This window comes from Eleutherodactylus coqui, chromosome 6 (assembly GCF_035609145.1).
Source record: "Eleutherodactylus coqui strain aEleCoq1 chromosome 6, aEleCoq1.hap1, whole genome shotgun sequence".
Taxonomy (NCBI): domain Eukaryota; kingdom Metazoa; phylum Chordata; class Amphibia; order Anura; family Eleutherodactylidae; genus Eleutherodactylus; species Eleutherodactylus coqui.
The window spans coordinates 110629947-110654992 of record NC_089842.1 but is presented as its reverse complement, the minus strand read 5'-3'; the positions used below and the strand labels follow the sequence as shown (position 1 = coordinate 110654992).

Here is a 25046-nt window from a genome sequence, read left to right as displayed (position 1 = left end):
AATACAAGTTTATTTTATGAGGATCTATTGTGCAATGGGAGGGGGGGGGGGGGGGGGGGAGAGACGGCTTTTTACATGCAATTTGTAAAGGTGAAACACTGCAAAAATAGACTGAAGAAAGCTTTGGAGTAAAACTGGGATACTGAACGAACAGATTTACAGATGGTTCATACAAGTCTACAATTGAGTTTCCTTCTACATTTTGCCATTTGAATTCTGCTACTATTCTTTAAGACCGACCCAGTTCCTGAGGTTGTGGTCATGAACAGACAAGGTCTCGTACTAATCCACTAGAGGACAGAAGTAACAGAACAACCATTCCTTAAGGAAACCAATGCACCAAATATTTATTTGACATGAAGCATTGTAAAGTATACAGCCATATTTTAGCCAGGTACTGCTAGTAAGATAAACCAAAACTAGAATAAATGCCACGTCTGTAAAACAAATACAAGCTTGTAAGTGTTTAAGCTTTATTTAATAAAAAAACAAAAAGGAAAGAAAGTTGTCTTAAAGGGTTACTGCTCTTACAAAATGGTTTCACCAGCATCGCCATTAGTATCGAGGCAAACAGGACAGCACATTGGCTAATGAATAGACAGGTGTTTAAAGGCTACAACAGTATTAGTGGGGGAGGATGTCAAATGAGATTACAGTAATGATACATATATGTCCAAGGTGCCTTCCTCCGAGTGTCCCACGTTAACGGTCCCACATTGGTGGCATTTAGAACTGCCCACCAAGCATTAATAGGTCATATCACTCTTCTATTAAGAGTACCCAACATTTTTCCAAAGATCAATCTACATTCTCATAAGCTACACACCTCGCATTTTGTGACAAAAAAAGTAAAGAAAGTGTAAATTAACCATATTTTACATTCTGATTTCAGTTTCTTAAAACAGCTTTCAAGGGAACTCAAACACAGTAACCAAGTCTCTGGAATTTTTTTTTTTTTAGATGGTAATGCAAAAACAAAAAGCATAGAACAAAAATTACTTCAAGGCAGACTTTATTCTTTATTTCGAGTGTTCAAAATCATAAAAGGTTATGGGGTGTGTGAGGGGGAAGGGGGGAATCCTTATAACAGTTAGCACCTTTCTCTACACCATAACAGCTTCCAAACCTGAATTTAATATCTATAGAGACAAGTGGACTTTGAAAGGCTCCTACCAAAACTTTGCCTCTTGGTAGCACTTTGCACCTACATTTTTGGCTGTGGATCTGCAGTACAGGATATGGAACAACGGTTCAAACAGTGATGCCACAGAAAAGATAATGAACCGATTCTATTGGTAAGAGGAAGCCAATCAACACCTATTAAACATAGCCGACAGACAGTTCTAAAGCCACTCGGCTTGGAAAGCCCAACATACCATGGAGTCAAAGACGGCAGGCAGAAACATTTGGTCCTAGACTAGGCTGCCATGTAAAAGGATGAACATCTGGGTATTAAGAACCTATCTCAACCATAATACAAGGTGTAGCCAGCAGAGTTCATCCTCGCCAACACCAGAGAGAACCTATAAACTAAGATATGGTTACATAGAAGTTCTGTATAACAAGTGGATCATGTACCAGATTGGTATTGAGTAATATCTTGTGGCCCTACCACCACTGAAGCGATTTGGGATTGTTTCATTGATGTGCAAAACAGGCATTTGTTTAACACAGCTAGAAACACTGGGAGGAGTTCTAGAAACAATGAATAGATTTAGATTTTATAGAGATAAGGGCTCAACTAGCTACATTACAGGCCACTCTGTTATCCATCCTTCGTTGCATCTAGGACTCATCTATGGAAAACAAAAAAAAAGGCTATAGATTTTTTTCCAGTCAATTGCGCAGCTGTCACCTTGTTGGGAACTAAACATGCGCATGTCATCTATCAGGGCTGTAAATGGACAGATCCAGATGGGTTCTCATTAAATCTGTTCAGCGCCGTTTTTAACAGAAGATACACTGTCGCTGGTTGTGCTCACAGGGGAACTTCTTTGAGTTGCACTTTCACTGTTTGGTTCATCATCTCTTCCGCCTTCTCCCAGGAGACATGAAAATTTGCGATCCCCGAACAGAAGACTGAGCCTTGCTTCAAAGAAAGCCTGGAGTTCAATGATGGACTGCACCACAGCTTTATCCTACAAGAAAAGAGAAACGTTATGATGGCCAAATCCAACTGAAGACCAATACAGCATGAAGTCTGTAAGCTTTTCCTGTGTTTGGGAGGAAGCTGGAATACAAGAAAGTGCACACACAAATGCAAACACACTAAATCGGCATTTTCAGAGTATTTATCAAAAATACTATGTTCTGATGCAGTTTCCTTTTAACTGGAAACACACCTGTAGGTCAATAGTAACATATGAAACACCCTACGAATGCTGATTTGGTGGCATTTCTCACTTTTGCATTTTTCCCCATGGTGGTTTGGCAATGCAAATTATGACACTATACATACAGCACACCGTCTGCTATATGGACTAGGAAGTACATATGCTGCAAGCCATCAGAGCAAAACACTAAATGTCAAATATATTTGTTTTAATAGTGTAGCCTAGATTTAGGGCTTAAAACTGATAATTCACTTTTCAATATTTAATCTCCTGTTTGATAGCTGACTAGATATATTTCTATACAATCTATTCAAATCTGTTAAAAGAGAACATTGCATGTAAGCCTCACATCAGTCTCAACCTGTAGGAGCTTAGCAGGAGTTTTAACCACAAGGCACATCTCTACAGAAGTTCAGGGAAACTCCAGAGTGGATGTTTTCTTAACCCCTTAGTGATGATAAATATGCCTTTTTATGGACCTCACTAATGGGCTTTAAACTTGTACACAGACATACTTTTAAGGTGATGGAATAGCTGATGTGCAGGTCTCCTGCTCCAACCACCAGTAGTGGAGAAACCCCCGATCCTGGCAGTCTTAAGCCCCTGACATTCAACAATCAATAGCGACGGCAGCATGTAAGCAGACATGAGGCTTTTTGTGTCACCCATCTGCACCCCACAGTGAGATTACAAGATACCTAGGGGTTACCGTGACAGCCAGAAGCCTGACAAAGGCCTCCATGTAACTTCGCCTAATAGGGGGGTGTAGAGCCTTAGAAATCAAGTTATAACAAAGCGGTCTCACCTCTGCAAACTTGCTAACATTTCTAAACATCATCCAGACGTCACGCACAAAGTCATCAGGGGAGGCATAAAAAGGTGACACCTTCTGTTGTAGCTTGGCTCGGATGAGGGTCAAGTCTATCATTGGGTCTCCATCCTGCAACAAGTTAATCAAAACAGAAAATGAAGACAAAGCCTGTAAATCACAATCACACACTTTAGAAGAATGTAAAATGCTGAAGAGACACAGTAAAGTACTCAAAATCGAGAACACTTACCGCACTAGTAGAAAGTCTGTGGAAGGGTCGGCAAGGTTCATGGCAAAGTAGTTCCAGCAACACACGCTCACAGTACTAGAAACAAAATGACATTTAATCTATACCGATAAAATATCTGAAAGGAGTAACCGTGAATACTAGAAAAACTGGTACTAGAAGCGGAACAGTTAACAAAAGATGTAAAAGCGTGGAGTTAAAAATATTCCAAACCTTTTGATTAATCAGTGAGAGGCTGGTGGAATCCTCATCTGAAGCATCTTCACCTTCACTCTTGGGCATGTCCTGGCATAGCATACACTTCCAGTCTCCACTTAAAAATGAAAGGGGGTGTTAATATTGACAGTCTAAGGGAATTTGTCATCTTTTTGCAGTCCTTACTGAGCACTGTAAGGTAGTGCCTGTCAAACTGATATGTCTGTAGATCTGTGCAGTAGTTTGAGAAACTTGCATTAGTAGCACCCAGACATAGAACTAGTCCTGCATATTCTTGACCTTAGGTTAGCCACACCCACCCTGCCCTCCAGCCAATTAGTGGCAGCTCTATGCATAGCAATAGGCAGGCAGCAGTCAATCAATGGCTGGAGGGCAGGGTGAGTAGCTTACCTGTCAAGCTCATGAATATCCATGACTACAAAAGTCTCCAAAAGTGTGTTGCCAGCAGTACTCAGTAACATCCAGTAGGGCAGGACTCCATTAATGCAACAGCCACTTCAAGGGACTTGAGCCATCATCCCAATAGTCTTCAAAATGAGAAAAACAAATGTGGCAGCACACAGAGGTGCAAAAGTATCAAAAAGATTTATTCTTCAACAACCATGATAAACGCTACGTTTTGACCCTAGTGTTGGGTCTTTGTCAAGCTTGACAAAGACCCGACACTAGGGTCAAAACATAGCATTTATCACGGTTGTGGAATAAAGCTTTGATGCTTTTGCATTTCTGTATGCTGCCACATATTCCTTTTCTCATTTTGAGTTCTTTAAAGGGAGTCTGTCACCATCTTTTTCGTGCATGAAGAGGTTGCAGTCATGCAGGGCTTACACATACAGGTATTGCATGCACTCAAATATCAACTCCTCAGATGCAAAGTTTTATTTAAAGGAGTATTCAGACCTTAGGATATGCAATCACTATGACTGACTGGAGTACAGCCTCTGGGACCCTCATCAATCCTGAAAATGAAGGGCTTGCAGAGCTGTGTCCTCTTTAGGCTTCCACTACACAGCACCATCCCGACTACCCACTGCGCTGGAGAATCGCAGCATAGCTCCATTTAAAGGGGTTGTCCCGCGCCGAAACGGGGTTTTTTCTTCAATAGCAGCCCCCCCCCCCGGTTCGGCGCGAGACAAACCCGATGCAGGGATTTAAAAAAAAAAGAAAAAAAAAAAAAAGGGTAGTACTTACCCGAATCTCCGCGCTCCGGTGACTTCTTACTTACCTTGCGAAGATGGCCGCCGGGATCTTCACCCACGGTGGACCGCAGGTCTTCTGTGCGTTCCATTGCCGATTCCAGCCCCCTGATTGGCTGGAATCGGCACACGTGACGGGGCGGAGCTACGAGGAGCAGCTCTCCAGCACGAGCGCCCCATTCAACACAGAGAAGACCGGACTGCGCAAGCGCGTCTAATCGGGAGATTAGACGCTGAAAATTAGACGGCACCATGGAGACGAGGACGCTAGCAACGGAACAGGTAAGTGAATAACTTCTGTATGGCTCATAATTAATGCACAATGTACATTAATATGGCCATACAGAAGTGTATACCCCCACTTGCTTTCGCGGGACAACCTTTTTAATAGAACTCAGCAAGCTGAAGTGCCTTTATTCTCAGAATCAGTGATGGACCCAGAGGTCAGAGACCCCAAAATTGAAGTGAAGACATATCCTAGCAATACACCAATATGGGAATTCCCCTTTAAATGAAAATCTAGGTAACAGCCATTCTTGGAGTGCAAATAGAAGTCATCCACCTTACCTACAATACTGAAAGGGTCAGTTGCGATTATGTATTGCCAATAGGTCTCAAAAGCCCAACCAGACAGATATGTCACACACATCTAAGGAAGCCAATATGGCAGCCACCTAGATTGCCATGCCTGGAAATGTCTGAATACCCTTCACCAAGAGCAAGCTGAACAGATCTACATGGTTCTAAGGTTTACCCAAAAACAGTTTCACTAGGGCCACATCTGCCACAAGCAACCCACACAGACCATCTCTAGTTTCCTGCCTGGGAAACCTGAACAGCAGATAGTTCTTCACATGACAGCCCCTCAAGAGGCAAGAAACCTCAAACATCTTTAGAACTTCCATACCTTATAGTTTCTGTAATTGCAGGCAGATGGCAGTCACGGTGGAAACTGCTCTTACACTGGTTGCATACGAGTAGTGCTCCTTCCTTCTGGCACACTTTACAAGCAGCACCAGTTGCAGCTTCTGGACCTGTTGCACTGGAGCTCTGGAATTCAGCAGCATCACTAGTTGTGCTTGGTGGATGAACTGCAGGAGTTGCACCTTCTGGCAAACTGTAAGGCTTTTCCTCACCAGATTCAGGAATACCGATGCCTGTTTCCATAGCTTCCTCCTAAATAGAACAAGATTATTAGGAGTAGAAGAGCAAGTAGAAAATGGAACCATACCACATGCTTCACAACACATGATGGCCAATGGCATTATGATAAAGGACTGCTAAGCAGAGGTTGCTTCCTATGGTTATCTTCAGTGGGAGAGGAGAATTTGCACAATTGTGAATCTTGGGCACAAAAACACATCCAAGCTATTGAATGTTTTTTGTACACTCCCCTGGTGTAATGTCTGAATATAGCCAGATATTGGACCCACCCCTCTACCAAGCTTTGTCAGGTCTACAACAATAAGGGCTCATTCACAGGGCCGTGATTTCATCACATATTATGCATACAATGCATGCCCGCGTTATAAGCAGCGAATGGAGTCAAAGAAAGTACATTGATCTGTTCAGTGTATATAAATTGCATATAAATATGCGGGTGAAAGATCGAAGCATGCTCTACTTCACCGTATACTACACATGGAAAGCCCTATGCAACACTGCCCATACGGGGGAATTAAAAAAAAAAAAAAAAAAAAAGACATACGCTGTCATGTGCAGTGCACTATCGCTACCATACGTACCACCAATAGTCTCACAAGGCAATAAAACGCTATGCGACCACACAGCATTTTGTGCATACACCCATAAGAATGAGCCCTTAGAGGACTTGCAGTGTTTGTAAAATGTTTGTCAATAAACTCAGTTTTAAACCCTTGCCAAAAAGAAAGGAGATGTACTTTACTTACTTTTACAACAGGCTCTCCTCCATTATTTCCTCTCTCAATAACAATTAAATTATAATCTTCATTTGTGTTTCCAGGGAAAACTTTAAAGACTGGTGGCTGAGTGTCAGGATTAAGATCCACATCCAAACGTTCCAAACTCACACGAGGAACTTTCTTTAACAGTTCATTTACATCGCCGCCCTCTGAACTCCTTCCCCTGTATTAAAAAAAGATGGCTGTTAAAGAGGGAAAGGGGTGTTTGGGGTGAATACTTCAAAAGAATTTGCAAACGCCCATACCTTTTTTGTCCACCTATAGCATCTAACCCAGAAGATTCACCCTCTAGGGAGAAGACATTTGCAAGTTAAAACACAACATCTTTCCAAAGCAGAACAGATTTAAAATCCCACAATGATATTTAGAAGACACATACCTGTTCCATCATAGTCATCCATGGCCTGCAAAGGAAAAACAAACAAGTTAGTCTCTAAAATATTTAACATATGAATGGTCATTGCAAATAGCTGACCACTTGGCCATAACATGCACCTGCTGCATGAAGCTCCTAGGGCCACCTACAGCAGCTCTCCCTTGAGACACACCAGGTCTTGCTCTATTTTGCAGTATTGGACTAAAGTTGGTAAGTGGCGTCAGTACCTGAGACGTTGAGTTGAATGACTGAGTAGCAGTTGAAGAGACCACCCCGGTTTTATCTGACACAATTTTACCTGGAAGAGATGAACAATGTCACCAGGGATCTCCCCATTTTAACATACATAAATTCACCAAGACAGCTTCAAGTTATGTGCACACAACTATAAGGAAGATTGTGGCTAATTTTATTTATTTATTTATTTTTTTAAACACAAACAGCGTAATTACAGAAATTAAAAGCCTACGCACTACCCAATACGGAGACCTTTCTAATGTATTTTGAACACCAAGACCCTGCAGGTCATGGAAATATTCTCCTTTACATTCAGAAGCTGAAAACAGCTTAATCCCATCCCATAAAAAGCACCATTAGTAGGCTTTTTTTGACTTCTGGATGTAAAAGATCTTGGAAATTGGGGTCCTGAAAAACAGTGAGATACGTAACATTATCCAATAATACAAGTTCTAATCAATGGTGAACTAAAATTACATTGCAGCTGTAGAGCAAGACACCCAAGCCTCTGTCTGCACCCTCTGGCAGACTCTAGAAACACGCTACTATACAGATGGCCATCACTAACACAAGTCTATTAAACATGATTCCATGCAAATGTATGTGCCATAATTCACAGCGCAAATTTCTTCATGATGCAAGAAGTAGAGACCTCACTTACTGACAGGGAATCAGTGACAGATAGCCACAGATGGAAACGTCCATTTGAATGAGACTTAACGTGAAACTGTGGTTTAGCCACAAATTCATGTTGGATTTTTTAGCAAGAAAATTTCCTTCATATGTACATACCCTAAAAGCTACAGCAGAAAGAGAAACCAACACGTGCAGTCATAATCTTACAGCAGAATGCTTAAAGGGGGGCAGGGGGTGGGAACTATTCTTCCGTAGGCAGTCTTACCACATCATCTACTCCTAGACATTCTCCTGGCTTCTCCAGTTGTAATGTGCAAGGTGTCTCGCCACAAGTGTTCATATACTATTGCCGTGAGACACCGTACATGCGCAGTCGCAGCAAAAGCCCAACACAGGACTTGTCATTTCCTGCTATGCATTGAACGCCATGTCGCTAGTAATGTAGTTTACAAATGACCTGCAGGAAGCAGAATGCATGCTACATCACAAGAAGAGGTTGCAGCTGGCTGGAGGAGCCAGGAGATGGTCGATGAGAAGTTGTGGCAAGAAGACTGCCTGGGGAAAAATAGGGAAGTATTGTTTTTCCTAATGACAAAACCCCTTTAACCAAAACAGAAGTTGGCTCCAGGAGTAGGGATTAGAATTTATTTTTTAAAAAATTTCAACAATTCTCACCAAAAAATTCTGCATGTTTGGTCCAAGTATCTGCATCCCACTGGAATCTCAAATCTCCCAATGGTTCAACAGGGTCCACAACAACTTTCAAAGCACGGTGAAGCTGGAAATAAATCTAGTGGGGAGGGGGGAAAAAAGTCAGACAAAAGTAACCAGAAGTAGTAGGTTGAATGAAAATATATATAAATAAAAAGTAACAGTACCAGCTTCTTAGAAAGCAACAAGGCTGTATTGTTATCACTTTCCAAGGCCCAGGTAGCAAAGCGCAGGATGTGTTCCTGGTGCTTCTGAAGCTTGGTCATATTCCAGTGCTGTTTCTCCAATTTATCCTGCTGTCCTTCTGTCACTTTCTAAAAGGCGAACAAAAATACAGAAATGATGTTAAACATTTGTCCTTTTTTTTTTTTTTTTAAACCAGGTGGGAAGGGAAAGGGTGAGGCCAATATTTTTCCCTTTCACAGATTAGGGAATAGTTTTCTCAGGCTAGTTTCACACAGGCAAGAATCTAACGCAAGCTTTCTGTGTTGAGACGTGCAAATATGCACTTTATTCTTATGACTAGAGTCATACATATGAGCAATGTTTTCTTTCACAGTGATATAGCATCACTGTGAAGGAAAACATTGCTCATATGTATAAATAGGAAAACAAACAAGACAATAAATAAACACGGTATGCACCATTTTTTCGCAGTCCTCGGAACGCATTGTCCATTAATTTCAATGGGACTTTAAATACCTTGCATGACTCTTGCATGCGTGTTTGAAGCAATATTTCCCATTGAAATCAGTGGAACACACTACTGATCCTCTATTGCATTTTGAGGCTCAGAGGACGACGCCATAGGATCTGAATTTCACAGAACTGATGGAGGTTTTACCCCAAAATTGCCTCACATCCGCTGATAAAACGCACATTGACAAGTGGCTAAGTTTCTCGGCCAGATATCACGCTTGACCATGTGAGACTAGCCTCATTCAAAGTCCAAACTGCTGAACCGGAGAACAAAGGTCTCTACACAAGTAGAGCGGGAGAGTGATGGGCCACACGTGTACTGCTGCTTTATTCATTTCAATGGGAGTGCCAGAGTTTGCCAAGCCCAAACTTGGCATAACCCTCAATTCCAAAAACTTACTTCTGATGCTCTATGCTCAGAATAGGTCAATAGTTGATCAGTGGGGGTCTGCCGCTTAGGATCCCCGCCAATTAGCTGATCCTGTGAGCCACTGTCTGTGCAGAAGAGCAGGACATTCGCATTGGGGGTTGTAGTCAGAAGTATAATAGAAGGTATTGCCTTCATTGAAATCTATGCAGGTGATGCTTTTTTATTAAAGTTCTGGTTTTCCACCCTAATGTGGGGTCTGACTTAGCTGCTCAGACAGCAGGATCAGTTCATCAGCAGCGATTCAAAGCAGTAATCAACTATTGATCGCCAATCCGCTGTATAAATCAGTAGCAAATACTCAGCAAACCTCCTGCCTTTCAATAAGCATATAACAAGCCATATTGTAAAGACACCACTCTCAAACCACCAAAGCAAGGTTTGAGAGTCACACTGCATAAACTACAGAGGCTGAAACCCAATGCACATGGGTCCTGGTGTATCTTGACACCACTGGAAGCTAGGGGTTTGACAGGGCTTGAATGCAGGAACGCCCCCATCACACCCCTAGCTCCTGATTGGAAGGATTCCTCCAGGTCCTTGAGGTTTGTTTTTTTTAGTAGCTTGTTGCATGTCCCCTGTGCCGCAGCTCGCTGATCCGGCTCACTGGAGGCCGGAGTGTGGATCTACAGGGCGCTGTCCCCAGAAGCCAAAAAGGTGTACATGTGCTGTGGCTGTTGTGATGGAATCTGTGCCTGCCGCCCAAACGTTTTTGTCTCTGCCGCAGGCAGTATTCTGCAGAGCCTCTTGGTACAGCGGCAGGGAGAGTCTGATCGACATTAGGTTAGTGGCTGTGGACAAGTCGCGCCCCCTGGTGCAGTCAGTGTGATGCGCTCTGTAAAGGCGGGCGCCCAGTGGCCTTGCCGGCTCCACAGTCAGTGTCACACTCCGCCGGCAAGGACATGTGACCAGATCAAGGAGCACACCTCTGGCAGCTGCGTCCAGGAAGGGAGAGCAGTACCACCACTCAGGGAAGTAAGCAGCGGACAGCAGGAGCTGCTCACACTGCTGTCCGCCCGGTGGAGATGACAGATGGGACTGTGGGAGCAGGGAAGCAGATGAGAAACACTGCTGCGGACCTGGCAGCCAGAGGTACGCGGCACCCGGCTGGTGAGTAACAATGCTGCGCGGGGACGGCACAGCACTCTGAATGACAGCCAATCCGGAGGTAGGGGTGTAACACAGCCGTCCCTCTATGTAAGGCCTGTCACACCCCTACTTTCCAGTGGTGTCAAGATACACCAGTACCATGCACATGAGGGGCTAACACCTTGAAGGTATTACCTCTATACTCCTTTTTACCAGTAAAATCTTATGACTATTGGCCACTGAGGATAGAATGGATTTCAGTCACATACTTTAGGCAATGTGGTTCCGTATCCCAACTTTTTAAAACAAGTTTTAAAAACAAGTTTTCACGTGGATTCACAGCTATTAATAAATTTATATTAGCAAACATACCTGCATATCATTTACAAGAAGCTTGCCACGCTTGTTAAGTTCCTTCATGATTTGTAAGATTGCCATCTTCACATCTACTTGCAATTTCTTCTGTACATCAATAACTTGGCGGATCCTGTATGTTAAAAAGAATGTATGAAAAGGCTTAGAAAAATAGGCAAAATCTAAAAGAAGTGTATTAGGAGGTCCTTTTATTTTATTCAATACTAGTGAGCAGTAACAAGCAAAAACTACCACAACAGTACTCTTACCTATTAGGGAGTAGGTGCAGACAGAATATGGGATAATTGGGGGAGGGGACACCTATTTTACATGATCAAGTATTAAATAGCAGTCAGGTAGGTTCTCTTTTAAACTGCTTTTCTTGTACGCTGATCCAAAAAGCCAGATTATATATCTATTTTGAAGCAAATGCTTAATCTGGTCCATTTATTCACTGAGATTACACATTAGATTTCTGAGCATTTAAACAAGTCTACTTACGAAGAATGAACATCCTTTGTGGACTTTTGAAGAAGAACATGTTTTTCTCCCAATCTCTTCACCAGAGCAGACAGAATTTTCCGTTGGTTTTTAACAGCATCTTCCAAAAACTGATACCTAGAGGATAATTGTAAGGAAGAGAATAAAATAAGATAAATCTGATTTGAAAGCCAATAATTCAAATTACAAAGCCTTAAAGCTTTTTACATACTGATGATCCTTGTGCCCCTGCAATTGGCAGTCACGGCAAGTCAATGTGTCACAGGTATCACAGAAGAGCATAAGGGGCTCTTGTTTATGGACTGGACAGTACACTATATGTTCAGTTTCCTTTTTAGAGCCACCTAAAGAAAAAAAAAAGTTTGAATTACATTTTACTATAGCTGTAGGGATTTGTTAACACACGCACACACACGATAAACTGGCCTTGTTACCCAGAGTAAGCAAGCAGGGTCAGTACTTAAGCTAGGAGAAAGACAAGTGGCACAGTGATTGATTGCCATGGGCACCAGGTTAGTTTTATTGTAATATAAATTAAATCAACTGGAGTTACAGCACTGCTTAAGGCACATTTACAGGGCACAATCTTGCAAGCCTGAGCAATTTGCATAATTATGTGTAAACATATGCAGTGATAAGTCATTAAGATTTTTCACTAATTGTATCTTTCATGCAGAACCAAAAATAGTCTACAACTGCATCGTTTGGTCTAAACTGGCAGTCATTCCATCTATGAAAGACTGCCCGTTTACTGCAAGTGGAGACAGGCGGGCCAGAACGATTTCTGTCATGGTCCACCTCCTTTCACCAAGTGATCATTGCTGCTTTGTAAAAGCGATTCTCACTTGGTCAGATGTTGGGCACTTTAGTGCATCACTGTGGTCTTGTGTAAAAGGGCCTTTAAAGGGATATTTTTAAACTCTTTTGTACACTCTTGTAGATATGCCATAAATGTCTGAGAAGATCCCAGAGGCGCAACGAACGCCACATCCAGTAGCTGAGGTGGCTGGGTTTTTACAGAAACAGCAGGGCACCCTACAGAGAGTGTAGAACACAGCGCTCTACAGTTTCCACAAGACCCTGAGGGACAGTCAGCAACAAGTTGTGGTTAGATGAGATTAGACCCCCCCCCCCCCATTTTAAAAACTGTATGAGCACACAAACACAACAGTAGGCACCAGATGGCTTAGCTTTTCAAGCTGCAATGCTTTACTGAATACAGACTCCCAGTTTAAGTAGGAAATGCATGGAGCTAACAGACCATAAAACAGCTTGTGCAAACTGATCCAAGGTAAAAATGAAAGGTGTCAAGTTGCAATTACGCTGCTTTTTTGTCACAATTTCACAAACAACTCACAGCAAAAATATGAAAAAACTGGAATGTGTTAATACACCTGCAAAATTTTAAAGTCAAGTAGATATTGTTTCATACATTAACACTCACCTGTGACTTTGACAGTGTGATCTTTTGTGTACTTGACTCGCTGATGAGCCTCAACACAGGTTTCACAAAGCCACTCTGTGCACTCAATGCAGTAACTATTAGCTATAGCATTGTCCTCACAGCTGGTGCATCTCTGCAATAAATACAAGCGTTATAAGACACTATTCAAGCAATTCAGCCAAATTAAACACCCATATAATGGGGCGAGTAATTATACAACACTAAAAACATTCACGATCAAAACAGGTTCAAATGGTTGGACTATGCCAACAGTCTAATAAAATGTAGCAGGACGTCACCAATATTTTAGAACCTTAATTTAAAAAGAAAAAAAAAAATCTTACATTTTATTACAGAAAAGTGCTTTTTTTGCTTAGCCACTGGTCCTCCCCCGCACAGATTAATCTGAGTTTACTGCCCATAGATATCCATGGAGAGGAAGGAGCAGCTGCAGAGAGGCTAGATGCTACAGACACATCTGTGTGCCTCTCTAAAATGCTTTTTTTTCATGGCCTGATTTGAACGAATAGGCCATGTAAAGCTGCAATCAGCTGACGATCAAGTATGAGGAATATTCTGCCAACATTGACAAAGCTGTGTGCGGGACAAAATTGCATGATTGATCAGAATCTGTCTGGGTGAAAGCCTGGTAAACTAGCACTATTGTCATTGATCAGCACTCACATGGCTCAGGTCGAGCCGTCTAAAAGGATTCCAAGCGTTCCACTTGACTCCAGGGCTGGATTCTGCTTATATAATAAGGTCCTCTAATACAGCCAAGGAGATGCTGCTCCTCACCACGTGATGTGTCAGGGAGACATACCAGCTAATCTCCACCCAACACAGGGAAGACTTATTAGGAATTGAACCTACAGAATGGGAGATGTATGCTGCAGTTTTTAATCTTTTACCTCATCAAGGTCAAATATGGTTATTCTTCCTGTACACACAGCAGCTTATTCCAGTCATTTAAAAGTATAGTTATGCTTTGTAGTACTACACACACTATCAGCAACTGATTAAGCAAACGCTGTTGTGAGACTCAACTGTGACAAGAAGTCTCCATCAGAACAGAAACTATCTACTGAGTTAGCAGTTGGAAGACAATATTCAGATCACGTCGCCTGGCTCTACATCAAGCCATTCTGCTACAGCCTCATTTAAAGGTGTTGTAGAATCTTGTACCACCTTCTATCAGGTCCCCCCGCATGGGTATTCAGATGATCAGCACAGCGCATCTAACTACATCACAAAGGCTCAACCGTATAGCTGATCAAAACGTTTAATGGGTTCCTCTTTGTAGAGACCCAAGGCATACACTAGATATGCAGTAAAGGTCTAATGGCCCATTTACACCGGCCAAGTCTGGTAAATGACGGCACAAACGCCGACGTCTCCGCTAAGGTGGTTAGCGCTTGTGCTGGGCGTTTACACTGATGAGACTTCACCGCTGGATCGTGGGCTTCTCGCTCAGCACTTCACCTTCTATGCGAAGTGCTGAGCGTTTACACAGAAAGTCAAGCCCTTGATGGTTGAATAGTCACAAAAAAAGAAAACGGCCACGTGAACAAAAAGTGAATGATTTTTGTGCATTTACACTGCATGATTATAACTCAAATTAGCTTCTTTGAACGAATTTTGAGCAATAATTGTCCTGTGTAAATGGCCCATAACAGTGGGGTCTGACTGAAGACCCCAATTTTGCAACATACTACATTTTGGAGTTTGTAGACTATTAGCCAAATTCCAAGGGTGGAGGAAGCCACAAACTGATGGGCCATAAATTGACTTTGACAAGAGTTGTTTTATCCTGAAGCCAGTTTTTGGCTGAGTAAAGGCTAGCAATACATCTAAGCTCTGCATGCCTTAATGTATTTAATAGAATAAACTGCAATTCCTATATCACACTGGGATGAGGACTGCGTGTAATGAAGAGCATTTTTAAAAATATAGCAGCCTCCACTCTGCAAATATGTCTTGAAATGTGCTGTAAAAAGGTTAATGCTCCCATATTAGACTGCCTATCCATGGGCGTAGCAATATTCCGCGGCAGATCTCATCCGTGGGAGCCGCAGACAGCTGACGATTCTCCGCACTGAGCCGATCTAATAGATAGGCTCCCCGTGGCAAATCGCAACATGCTGCGATTTGAGTCCCGCAAACAGGGAATCGCCGATTCTCCGCTATGAAAAGCTTTAGACAGCGTGATTCGCTGGCGGAATGATGCCCATGGACAAGCAGCCTTAACCATTTAAAGAGACATGAAAGCAAGCTGTCATGCTGTAGACTGTCACTAGATGAAATGACAAAACTCAGCTAGCTGTCCTATAACTTGAGCTACTTGCAGAATTGCTTTTTTCAGTGCAACCCACTTGTTTACTCACAAGATCAGCTTCAGCATTCAAGAATGTATACAGGGTGTAGCAATACAGAACTTCATGGACACTCCTAGTGTAAAAAGTGAAGTCCATTTAAATTTTTTATAAAAGTTCTACTCTAGGAGTGCAGTTCTATTTCAGCAGTTCTAGTGCAATATTGTGGAAATTATTCAGTGTCTTAAGGAAAAGGATCCTACAGACTGAGATAAACAAGGCATTTCACTTCTATCAATCTTACCTGAATGGTTTCGGCTGCTTGATCTACAGAAGCATCTTCTCTAAGAAAATAGTTCTCAACAATTTCCTTCTGATAGCATTGATTCTTGCACACTGGACAGGGAACCATAACTGAAAATGTACAAGTAGTCAAGATACATTAGTGCCAAGGTCAGCAGATAAAAACGAAAACACAATCCACACAAATAGAGTGTTGAAGGTAAACTGCAAAATTTCAATTTTTTTTTTTTTTTTTTTAACACTCCAATGCAACGTTGACAGGTAAGGCTGGGTTCACATTACTTTCTCCTGCATGTTAGTGTCCGTTAGCTTCTGTCTGGCCAGTATCCATTGGTAGTTTTTCTAAAAAAAAAAACTACACTGATCCACCGTGTGAGGTATATCCATATTCACCTATAGCTTCGGATTCCGTTGTATGGCATAAGCTAAATGCACCTATTAAACAATACAATGAACATATCTACTAAAACAGCCAACATTATGATCTATAGTTATCATTTGTTTAGCAAATCTGTTAACAGTGGCATCCGCCTACGCTAGGATATAATGACATTCAGTTACTGGATTGGTCATGAAATGCTCACAAGATAGCCATTAAAGGGAATCTTTCACCTGCTGAAAGCACTATAAATCAAGTTACTGTGGTATATGGGCAGATAACAGGGAGCTGGGCTATGTATCTTTCATACTCACCTGCTTTCCCGTGCCCACCGCTGAAGTTCACGCACCAGCTGAAAATCTGACACTGAATCGTGCGTGTTCTCTTATACATATCTTTGGCACGGAGAAGATTTTCTGCTAATGCATGGACCTCAGTGGCGGGCACCAGAAAGTGGAAAGTGTTAAAATTAAGAAGAAAACCAGCAACCAACTCCCTGTCACCCGCCGTAATAGCATTATAAGTTAGTTTTTGGTGCTTTATGGCTCATGTAAATGCTTGCAGCGATGGAACAAGAATTGTTTACTCATTCAGTTTCTGCATGCAGAAAACTAGAGGAGCAGTTCCGTGTAAACAGCAGTCATTCACTTTTGATCGACTGCCTTGCTTACTGTGGAGACGGGTGGACGGAGAGCGCTCCCTGGGGCTGCTCCACCTCCATGCCAGCAGCACTTTGAGCGATGCTATCAATACGCGCTGCTTTGTAACAGGGACAAGCTATCGGACATCATTTGCCTGACCATTTTCCCTGTGTAAATGGATCATCAGGCAGGCGACAGGTTCCCATATTAGGCCTCAGGTGACTGATTCCACATTGGGTGGCAGTGTTTAGCTCCACCCCATCACCTTATGTTTCAGTCTTCTATACAAACAGGGCAAGGGTGTCAAAACTTTCACTGAGGGCCACATCAGCATTATGGATGCCTTTAAAAAGTCAGATTGTAATTGTAAAAATTACAGATGTAAAAAAATAAATTAGTACGTAGTATGACCCATTTTGACGTGTATTCTTTTTTGCATGTCATGCTCAAATACACAGTATTTGTGAACAAAAGGACATGCCCAAGTGGCCAAAAACCACAAAGGTAAGAAAATTTTCGGTCACAAATATGCAGCATATTTGCATGACCGAAATGTGCTTGCGCCCTTGTGAATGAGCCCCACAGTGACCCTCGTAGTAACAGCAGCCTCCCTATACGCTCCCGTGGAGGCAATTGCCGACGAGTGACCACTCACCTCAGCATCTGTGCTGCATAGCAGATGGTGCAAAAAGGCACTGGTGGCGGAGGTCAATGGTCAGACTGCAGGTGCAGGCGGGTGAATAGAATGCCTGTTGCGTTTCCTGCTGGCTGTGCAGCAAACCTAAGATGAAGTGGTGGGCCTTGTGTTTGACATGTGTGAAACAAGGGGATGGAAAAAGTACCTTCACGGCACCACCTACTGGATTTCTACCACACTGCGAAGAAAACTAGGCTGCAGTAATTGTTTCATATGCAGATCCTAAAACCTCTCGGTCTCAGTTTCACAAAGTTTCCAGCCCAGCCCGCGGTTTGTTTGTTTTTTAATGGATAGAAAAGCATGGTCCTTGATGCTTTTCTAGTCTGCTGAAGAGATGACAGTGAAATTGATGAAGTGGTCTCCATCTCACATTAAACCTTATGGTTCCAACCCTATGCAGTTGCAAGCATAGAAGACCAAAACCTGACAGTGGGGAGGGACATGAAATCCAGGGATGAAAATAAGCCAAGGGTTCAGTCAGGAGAGTTCCCCAAAATTAGTGTGAACCCAACCTAACTCATTTAGACTTAGCCACAGTTAGACTTAGCCACAGTTAGGACTTCTTGGGGATCAATGGGAGAGGCTCCTTTTCAATAATTATGACAAAATGTAAAGAAAAAAAAAAAAAGTTTGAGCTAAAGTTTGCCACCTCCATGCCATTCATGTATTTAAATGATCTATTGGTCGCAGTCACCTGCAGCTTCAAGATAGGGAGAAGTTGTAGTTTGCTTTTACAGGATAAATGACATCCCTGCCGTAACTATAATATGAATGTCAACCAAAATATGATTAGAAAAAAAATCCACTCAGATGCCTGTTTGGACTGTAGCCATTTCACAAAACATTGACTACACTAACATTCCAAAAAAATCTTAATCTGTGCCTGGGAACCCCCCACCCACCACTCCAAGTGTGATCCTTGTTATGGTGCCAAAATACCATGTATGACCATAAGAAATACCAGTTTAACCCATAGTGTTTCACTTCAGAAAAAATGTAGGGGCTTTAAATTAGAGTGATGTGGCTCAGTTGGGCGACAAGTTCCTGCAGCCCAGTTCCAAGCAGCCAACCACACGTCAGCCATCTCAGTATCCAGCACTGCAGTCGGCTCCCATTATTCAGCCGAGGTCCGTACCCCTGCGCAATTCATCATTGCCACCATAGTACAATTGCACTACACACTCCCTGTATAAAAAAAAAAAAATTAAAAATCCCTCCCCTAGAAGTTGTTGGAATCAAATGAAAGTTTGTGTGATTGTAACACGGATATAAGTAAGCGATTACAATATCAGTGCAAGAGGATCATTTATTGTGTAAAACTGACCCCTTGAAGAAAGGCTCTAGTATCCTGCTGTACCGCCTCTAGCTTGGCTGAAAGATGTGATACGGAAGGGCATGGAGGCTCCAATTCCCTGTTGTACCCCTCTAGCTTGGCTGAAAGATGTGATACAGGCAGGCATGGAGGCTCTAGTACCCTGTTGTACTGCCTCTAGTTTGGCTGAAAGATGTGATACGGGTGGGCATGCAGGCATACAAGTTCCTTATGGTATCGTGCAGCATATCGCTTCACATTTGCTGTTACTGAACCTCTAGATCATGAAAACTTGTAAACTGTTTAGGTTGGTGTCCCAGATGGTTCCATGCATTTTGTATTGGCAATAAATCTGGTGACTGGTCCAGGCTACGGAAGTGTGGCAATGTCACGGAGGCATTCCTATGACGTCCTTGTGTGTGATTGAGCATTATCCTGCTGGAAAATGCAGTCTTTAATCTCATGGCAGGGTTTCCATGTGGCTGCAGGATGTCCTGAACACGTCGCTGAGCTGTCATTGTCCCCAATATTACTACTAGGGATGAGGATCACACCAGCAGAGGGGGCAGCGTGCCACTCCACATCAAAGGCAGGAGTGTGGTGCTCACTCCTAGGTCTCCAGACATGAACACACCCCTTCACACATCCACTAGTCCCAACAAGCCAGTCAGAAAGGCCCAGGTGGCAGGCAAATCGTCAATATGATAATCTAGCTTCTTGCATTCCAATACTGTCCCCCTCAAAACGCTGATGACTGGGCAAAACTCTTAAGATTGTATCAGAGGCTTCTAGTGGTCAATAAGTTCTACACAAGTAAAAAAAAAAAAACTAAACAAAATAAGGTCACTACACGTGTAGCCTCTGACAGCCTTTTTATAGGCAATGGGTGGAACCACTTTCAAGGCCTCACGGTTCATCTAGTCCAGTGGTGGCAAACCTATGGCACACGTGCCAGAGACGGCATGCAGAGCCCTCCCTGCTGGCACACGCCGCCGTTGGCCGCTCACCACGTTAGTGAATACCAGCAAGTGCTGCGGTTCCCTGCCGGCATTCACTCACTGCGCTGCTAGCAGAGATGATCCCAGCGCACACTGTGACGTAGGTGTGCAGCCATAATCCCCCCCCCCCCCCCCCCTCTTCTGACATCTCCTCTTAGGTTCCACAAGAGCAGGGCAGGAGGTGCCCAGCAGCACCCTGAGGTCATAGTGTTCACCTGGGATCATCACCAAGCAGAGTAGCAGTGGCGCTTCCATAAGGAGGAAGTATATGGTCTAAGGGGGGTACTATTACTACTGGGGGCCGCTGTAAGATGTCATTACATGTGGTGGAAATGCTGCAGAATATCCTCGGCGGAAATTTTCATGGCAAATTCTGCAGCATTTCCACATCCAAAGAGCAGTCAAAATCTGCACTGTCTATTTTGAAACAGCCCTTTCCTTTTTAGAACAAAGAGGTAAAATCATACGTCGTGATAAGCCCCCGCCCCTGACTGGCACTTTGCGATAAAGTGGGTTTTGGGTTGCAGTTTGGGCACTCAAGTCTCCAAAAGGTTCGCCATCACTGATCTAGTCACACCACAACTCTAATCATTTGAGATGTAACTAAATGCCAAGTTGTGCAGCAAAACAACTTCTAAACGCTTAACCTTTTTGTCTATTTAAAAAAAAAAAAAAGGGTATTTTTGTTTATTATGTTCTATTAAAGGGGTTGTCCCGCGCCGAAACGGGTTTTTTTTTCTCTTCAAACCCCCCCCCCCCCCCCCCCCCCCCCCCGTTCGGCGCGAGACAACCCCGATGCAGGGACTGAAAAAAAGAACAGCACAGCGCTTACCTGAATCCCGGCGCTCCGGTGACTTCTATACTTATCGGTGAAGATGGCCGCCGGGATCCTCTACCTCCGTGGACCGCAGCTCTTCTGTGCGGTCCATTGCCGATTCCAGCCTCCTGATTGGCTGGAATCGGCACGTGACGGGGCGGAGCTACACAGAGAACAGCAGAAGACCCGGACTGCGCAAGCGCGGCTAATTTGGCCATCGGAGGGCGAAAATTAGTCGGCTCCATGGGAACGAGGACGCTAGCAACGGAGCAGGTAAGTAAAAAACTTTTTATAACTTCTGTATGGCTCATAATTAATGCACAATGTACATTACAAAGTGCATTAATATGGCCATACAGAAGTCTATAGACCCACTTGCTGCCGCGGGACAACCCCTTTAAGGCTGCCTGGCTATACAAATCTTCTCAGGTAAACCTCAGTTCTTTAAGAATTGAAAATCAGCCCCCCCTGGCTTTGTGTTAGCAACTAAGCTGAGGACCTTCACCAACACAAGTGTATGAAGGGTCCAAACTACAATAGTAAGAGTGGTGTTCAGCAGTCAAGTTAAATATGTAACCTGCCTCACTTATTCACCACCTGTTACAGAACTACCGGGTCACAACATGACACCACTGTTACTAATGGAAATATATATTTTTACTTTAACATAAAGTTAGTTTTCCAACATACTGTCTGCATCACTTTATCAGCCTTCCAAGAGGTTTGCTGTCACTCAAACATTCATTGTTCTACTTAGAGTGTAAAAAAAAATAATAAGTTGATCAATCTGCCCTGGTTGGGTGAAGGCTTGTTACAAGATAAGCCAACTGTCCGCAGAGTCGAGCCCCAGTGTCTATCACATCACCAGAGCAGATTTCAGGGACACTGGAGGTAAACAAGGTGAATGCAGAAAGTATACTGAAACTAACTATGCAATACACATTTGGTTGAAGGGAGACCGACAATCAGAAACATGACAATATTTTTTATACATGAAATATGACCTATATTAAAATATTACTGACAGGCCGAGTTACTGGCATCACTACCCATAGCCTACATTTACAATATTACCACATGATCATGTCAAATACTTTCTGCCGCGGTATTTGTCCAATTGAATGGTGGCGGTATATACACATTGATATGATGCTGGATGCTCTGTTTTTTCATGTACATATATCAATGGGGATGGGTCACCCATTTTGCTACTTAAAAACTGATTTTATTTTACGATTGTAGATTTATTCTGTTTTCTGCTCTTTTCTGAGCTTTCCAGCAGCTATGTGGACATAGGAGGCTACTAGTAGCAGCAGACGACTGGCTACTACAGGAGTGCTGTGAGTATGCTGCTCTGTGACTTGTGCAGGATGGAGAAATAGAGGCGGATCTCTATTGTGAATGGTGGATCCTGTCTTATCTACATAGGCCGCACCTTTCATTGTAATACTGCTTGAGAGAATGAGAACTGCTGAAAAGTTCTCTACAGAACAGGAAGTGGAACTTATTATGCTCAGTGGTCTGAGAATACTGCTGGAGATGGATAGTGAAAGAACCTAAAATTCTTGAAAAAATGCGTTTCTACAAAAGATCCTTTTCTGATGAAACATTAATAGGCCAGCTTAGAAAGTTACATTTACTAGCACATTTTCTTCAGTGCACATGCGGCAGATTATCACACAAATCCACAGAATAGCAATTTGTATAAAAACACATTTTTCAGCGGATCTCACACCAAGGATTGCAAAGTGTGAAATCCACAGTGAAAATTCAAGACATTTTGGCACGAGTTGGTGACTTCATATCTGCAGCATGTCGATTTCAACATGATTTTCTCTACATGTGGATGAGATTTGTTAGAATCCTGTTTCCATTAAGGTAATGTGTGTAAAGTTTTCTATCCAAGAATCCAAATGTGAAAAAAATAAAATCACAGTATACCTGACTTGTGTGAACACACCCTTAAACTTATGGTGCTGATAGGCAAGGGACAGGGAGCCGGAAGCTGTATTTTTCATACTCGCACGCTTCCTGGTTCCCACGGCTGGCCACAAATCTGACTCAAGAGTCCTGTGGGCATACGCTTCCATAGATTTGTATAGGGGAGTGCACACAGGACACTGAAGGAAATAGAAGTCGAACTTATAGCAATGGGCACCCAAGGAACAGGGCGAGTATAAGTACAGCACCCGGCTTCCCATCACCTCACAGCACCATAAGTTAGTTTATGGTGCAGTCCGCAGGTTTCCTATATAGGGGTTGTCCCAAACACTCAAACTAGATGTACTAGCTAATCCTGGCAGGCATAGTGAACAGCTGATTTCGCAGGGGAAGTCACAGCTCGCTATATCATCTGCAATGGATACTGTAGTGAAGATGTATTACATGGCATCCACTCAGATGAATGGCTGTTCAGGTAATACAATGGCAGCTCTGAAGGGCTTGGCTGCTGCTGGGAGGAAAACCAGACCCCATTAGGGCCATTAGATCTAATAAGAGACTAGACATATGTTGACTTTATGTAACAGCCTTTTAAAGGGTCATGTCTAAAGTTAGCAGCTTATAAAGCCGATCATACACATTAAACAAGGGGTTTATTTCCAATTTCAACCAGTTATTGGACATACTGTTTGCTGATACGTTCATCTGGATTTTTCCAGCCATTGGAGGGTACTTTTAATTCTATAGTTTACAGAGTTTACAAAACTTGCAGTAAGATCTATGGCCAGGTATCACTAGTGCAGCACATATGGATGGCCCATACACAACCATCTGTCAGCTGATTTTAAAGTAAGGTCAGATGCCCTTAAGGGGTAGTCCAGCTTGACTACCTTATCCTCGGGATGGCTCAGTAGCCCAAAGCTGGACTAAACCTGGAGCTCCCAAGACCAGCTGCTATAGTCACACCTTTGTATACAAGCATGCCTGGAGGTGCACAGCATGGTGGTGTGGGGGCGGGGAGGTGTCTGCACTTCCTGGAACTCATCTGCATCTGGAGAAGAGAACAATAGAAGGTATTCTGCCACATAGTGTGTGGAGGGAAAAGACTGGGGTGGCTCAGCAACCTGTAGCTCCCCAGCTGTTAGCACTCCCAGCATGCCCTGAAAGCCACAGGATACACAGTACACACGTGGGCCACCAGACACAAGGGGCAGGCTGGGACTAATGAGGCTGGAAGGTCTCCGCTTAAAATACCAAGTAGCTTACAAAAAAAGGAAGGATGTCAGCATGGTCACCTCTTATTCATTGCAACTCGCTACTGAGGAAAGGGTCAGCCAGCTCCCCCCCCCCCCCCCCATAGGGAAACAGTGAGAAGTCCCCCAGCCAAAGGCTACAAGGAGACTCCTACTTGTAGATGAGGCCCTTCAAGCAATGATGGCTGCTAGTCTAACAAAAAACTGATAACAGAAGACAGCCACATGGCCCATCTAGTACAGTGCATGCTGGTACTTATGGTTCTATAGCAGAATTAGCCTGCCATGCATAACACATGGGGAGATCAGTAAGTCCAGGCTAGATTCCCACAGCCATGCTGGGACTTGTGGTTCCGCCACTGATCAGGCCATGCTGGAACTTGTGGTTTTAGGGTAGCAGAAGCCCATACTAAGGTATCTTCGAAAAGCCCGAGGCTAATAGTTAACTTTAGCCATTAGTTAGTGCGGGTCAGAGTATGCTGGGAGTTGTAGTACTTCTGGGCCGCCGCACGAGTCCTGCAGAGGCCGCACCATTATATGGCGCCATACGGAGGGCGCCGCCGCGGGCACTGCGGGGGTAGCGGCCGGGCACAGGCAGACTAGGACGGGCCCCAGGAGGTATCCCGGGCCTGCAGGGCGGGCAGCCCTTTGTTCTGCAGCCCGGGCCTCATGGGCCTGGCGTGGAGGCCATCCGGCGCCGCTAGTAGGCCGCACAGGCCGGGGTGGGGGATGGACGCACGAACAGTGGCGGGAAATCCTCTTACCAGATCCTGGGTCGGGGCTGGCCTCGGCGGGCTCGGCACTCAGGCAGCTCCTACACATGGTGTGCAGGCAGGGCAGCAGCTGAGGCTCCCTCTCCGCCCTCAGTCGGCTCTTACACACGCCGCAGTTCTCCAGCAGCTCCGGCCCGTCGGGGGCAGGCTCCCCGCTGCCGTTATTTCCGTTGTTGCTCGCAGTGGCGGTGGCCATGGAGGTGACCGTGCTCCTCTTCTCACGGGTCGCGGTGGCAGACATGTTCACCGTGCAGCAAGCGGCTTCTCAGTCTCACGACGAATGCGGCGACTGCTCTGCAGCGCTGGGGTTATGGCGGATGAATACACACGCGGTGCTCACAACGCGGTATAGACCCCCGCTCTCCAGCGGCGGCGGAACAATCAATTAAAATAGTGCGTG

General features: G+C 43.8%; 1 protein-coding gene and 1 non-coding gene across 3 annotated transcripts; both read right to left on the bottom strand.

The window, feature by feature from the left end:
• Positions 1-451: 451 nt before the first annotated feature.
• Positions 452-25046, bottom strand: TRIM28 (tripartite motif containing 28). 2 transcript variants are annotated; one of them, XM_066607396.1, is made up of 17 exons: positions 24638-25046; positions 15837-15946; positions 13221-13353; positions 11988-12120; positions 11777-11893; positions 11294-11408; positions 8874-9020; positions 8671-8785; positions 7242-7420; positions 7126-7150; positions 6992-7034; positions 6714-6909; positions 5711-5979; positions 3605-3704; positions 3395-3469; positions 3139-3273; positions 452-2138 (listed from the first exon to the last, which is right to left on the bottom strand). In XM_066607396.1, exons 1-17 carry the CDS (start codon positions 24885-24887, stop codon positions 1926-1928), a joined length of 2355 nt encoding a protein of 784 aa, XP_066463493.1. In that variant the 5' UTR covers positions 24888-25046; the 3' UTR covers positions 452-1925. The 2 variants fall into 2 exon arrangements, with proteins under 2 accessions (XP_066463493.1, XP_066463494.1); XM_066607397.1 differs by having other exon boundaries at positions 7350-7420; positions 24638-25045.
• LOC136572128 (small nucleolar RNA SNORD94) lies at positions 18573-18711 on the bottom strand. The gene has a single exon (XR_010785783.1). It is a non-coding gene; the product is annotated as a small nucleolar RNA SNORD94 (small nucleolar RNA).

Bases quoted from the DNA above. Each gene is read 5' to 3' on its own strand.
- TRIM28 (XM_066607396.1), bottom strand. From the start codon at position 24,887: ATGTCTGCCACCGCGACCCGTGAGAAGAGGAGCACGGTCACCTCCATG. The intron at 12,121-13,220 runs GTGAGTGTTAAT...TTTTTTCTTTAG, and splicing joins TCACACTGTCAAAGTCACAG to GTGGCTCTAAAAAGGAAACT. The intron at 7,151-7,241 runs GTGCATGTTATG...TTTCCTTTGCAG, and splicing joins CTAGGAGCTTCATGCAGCAG to GCCATGGATGACTATGATGG.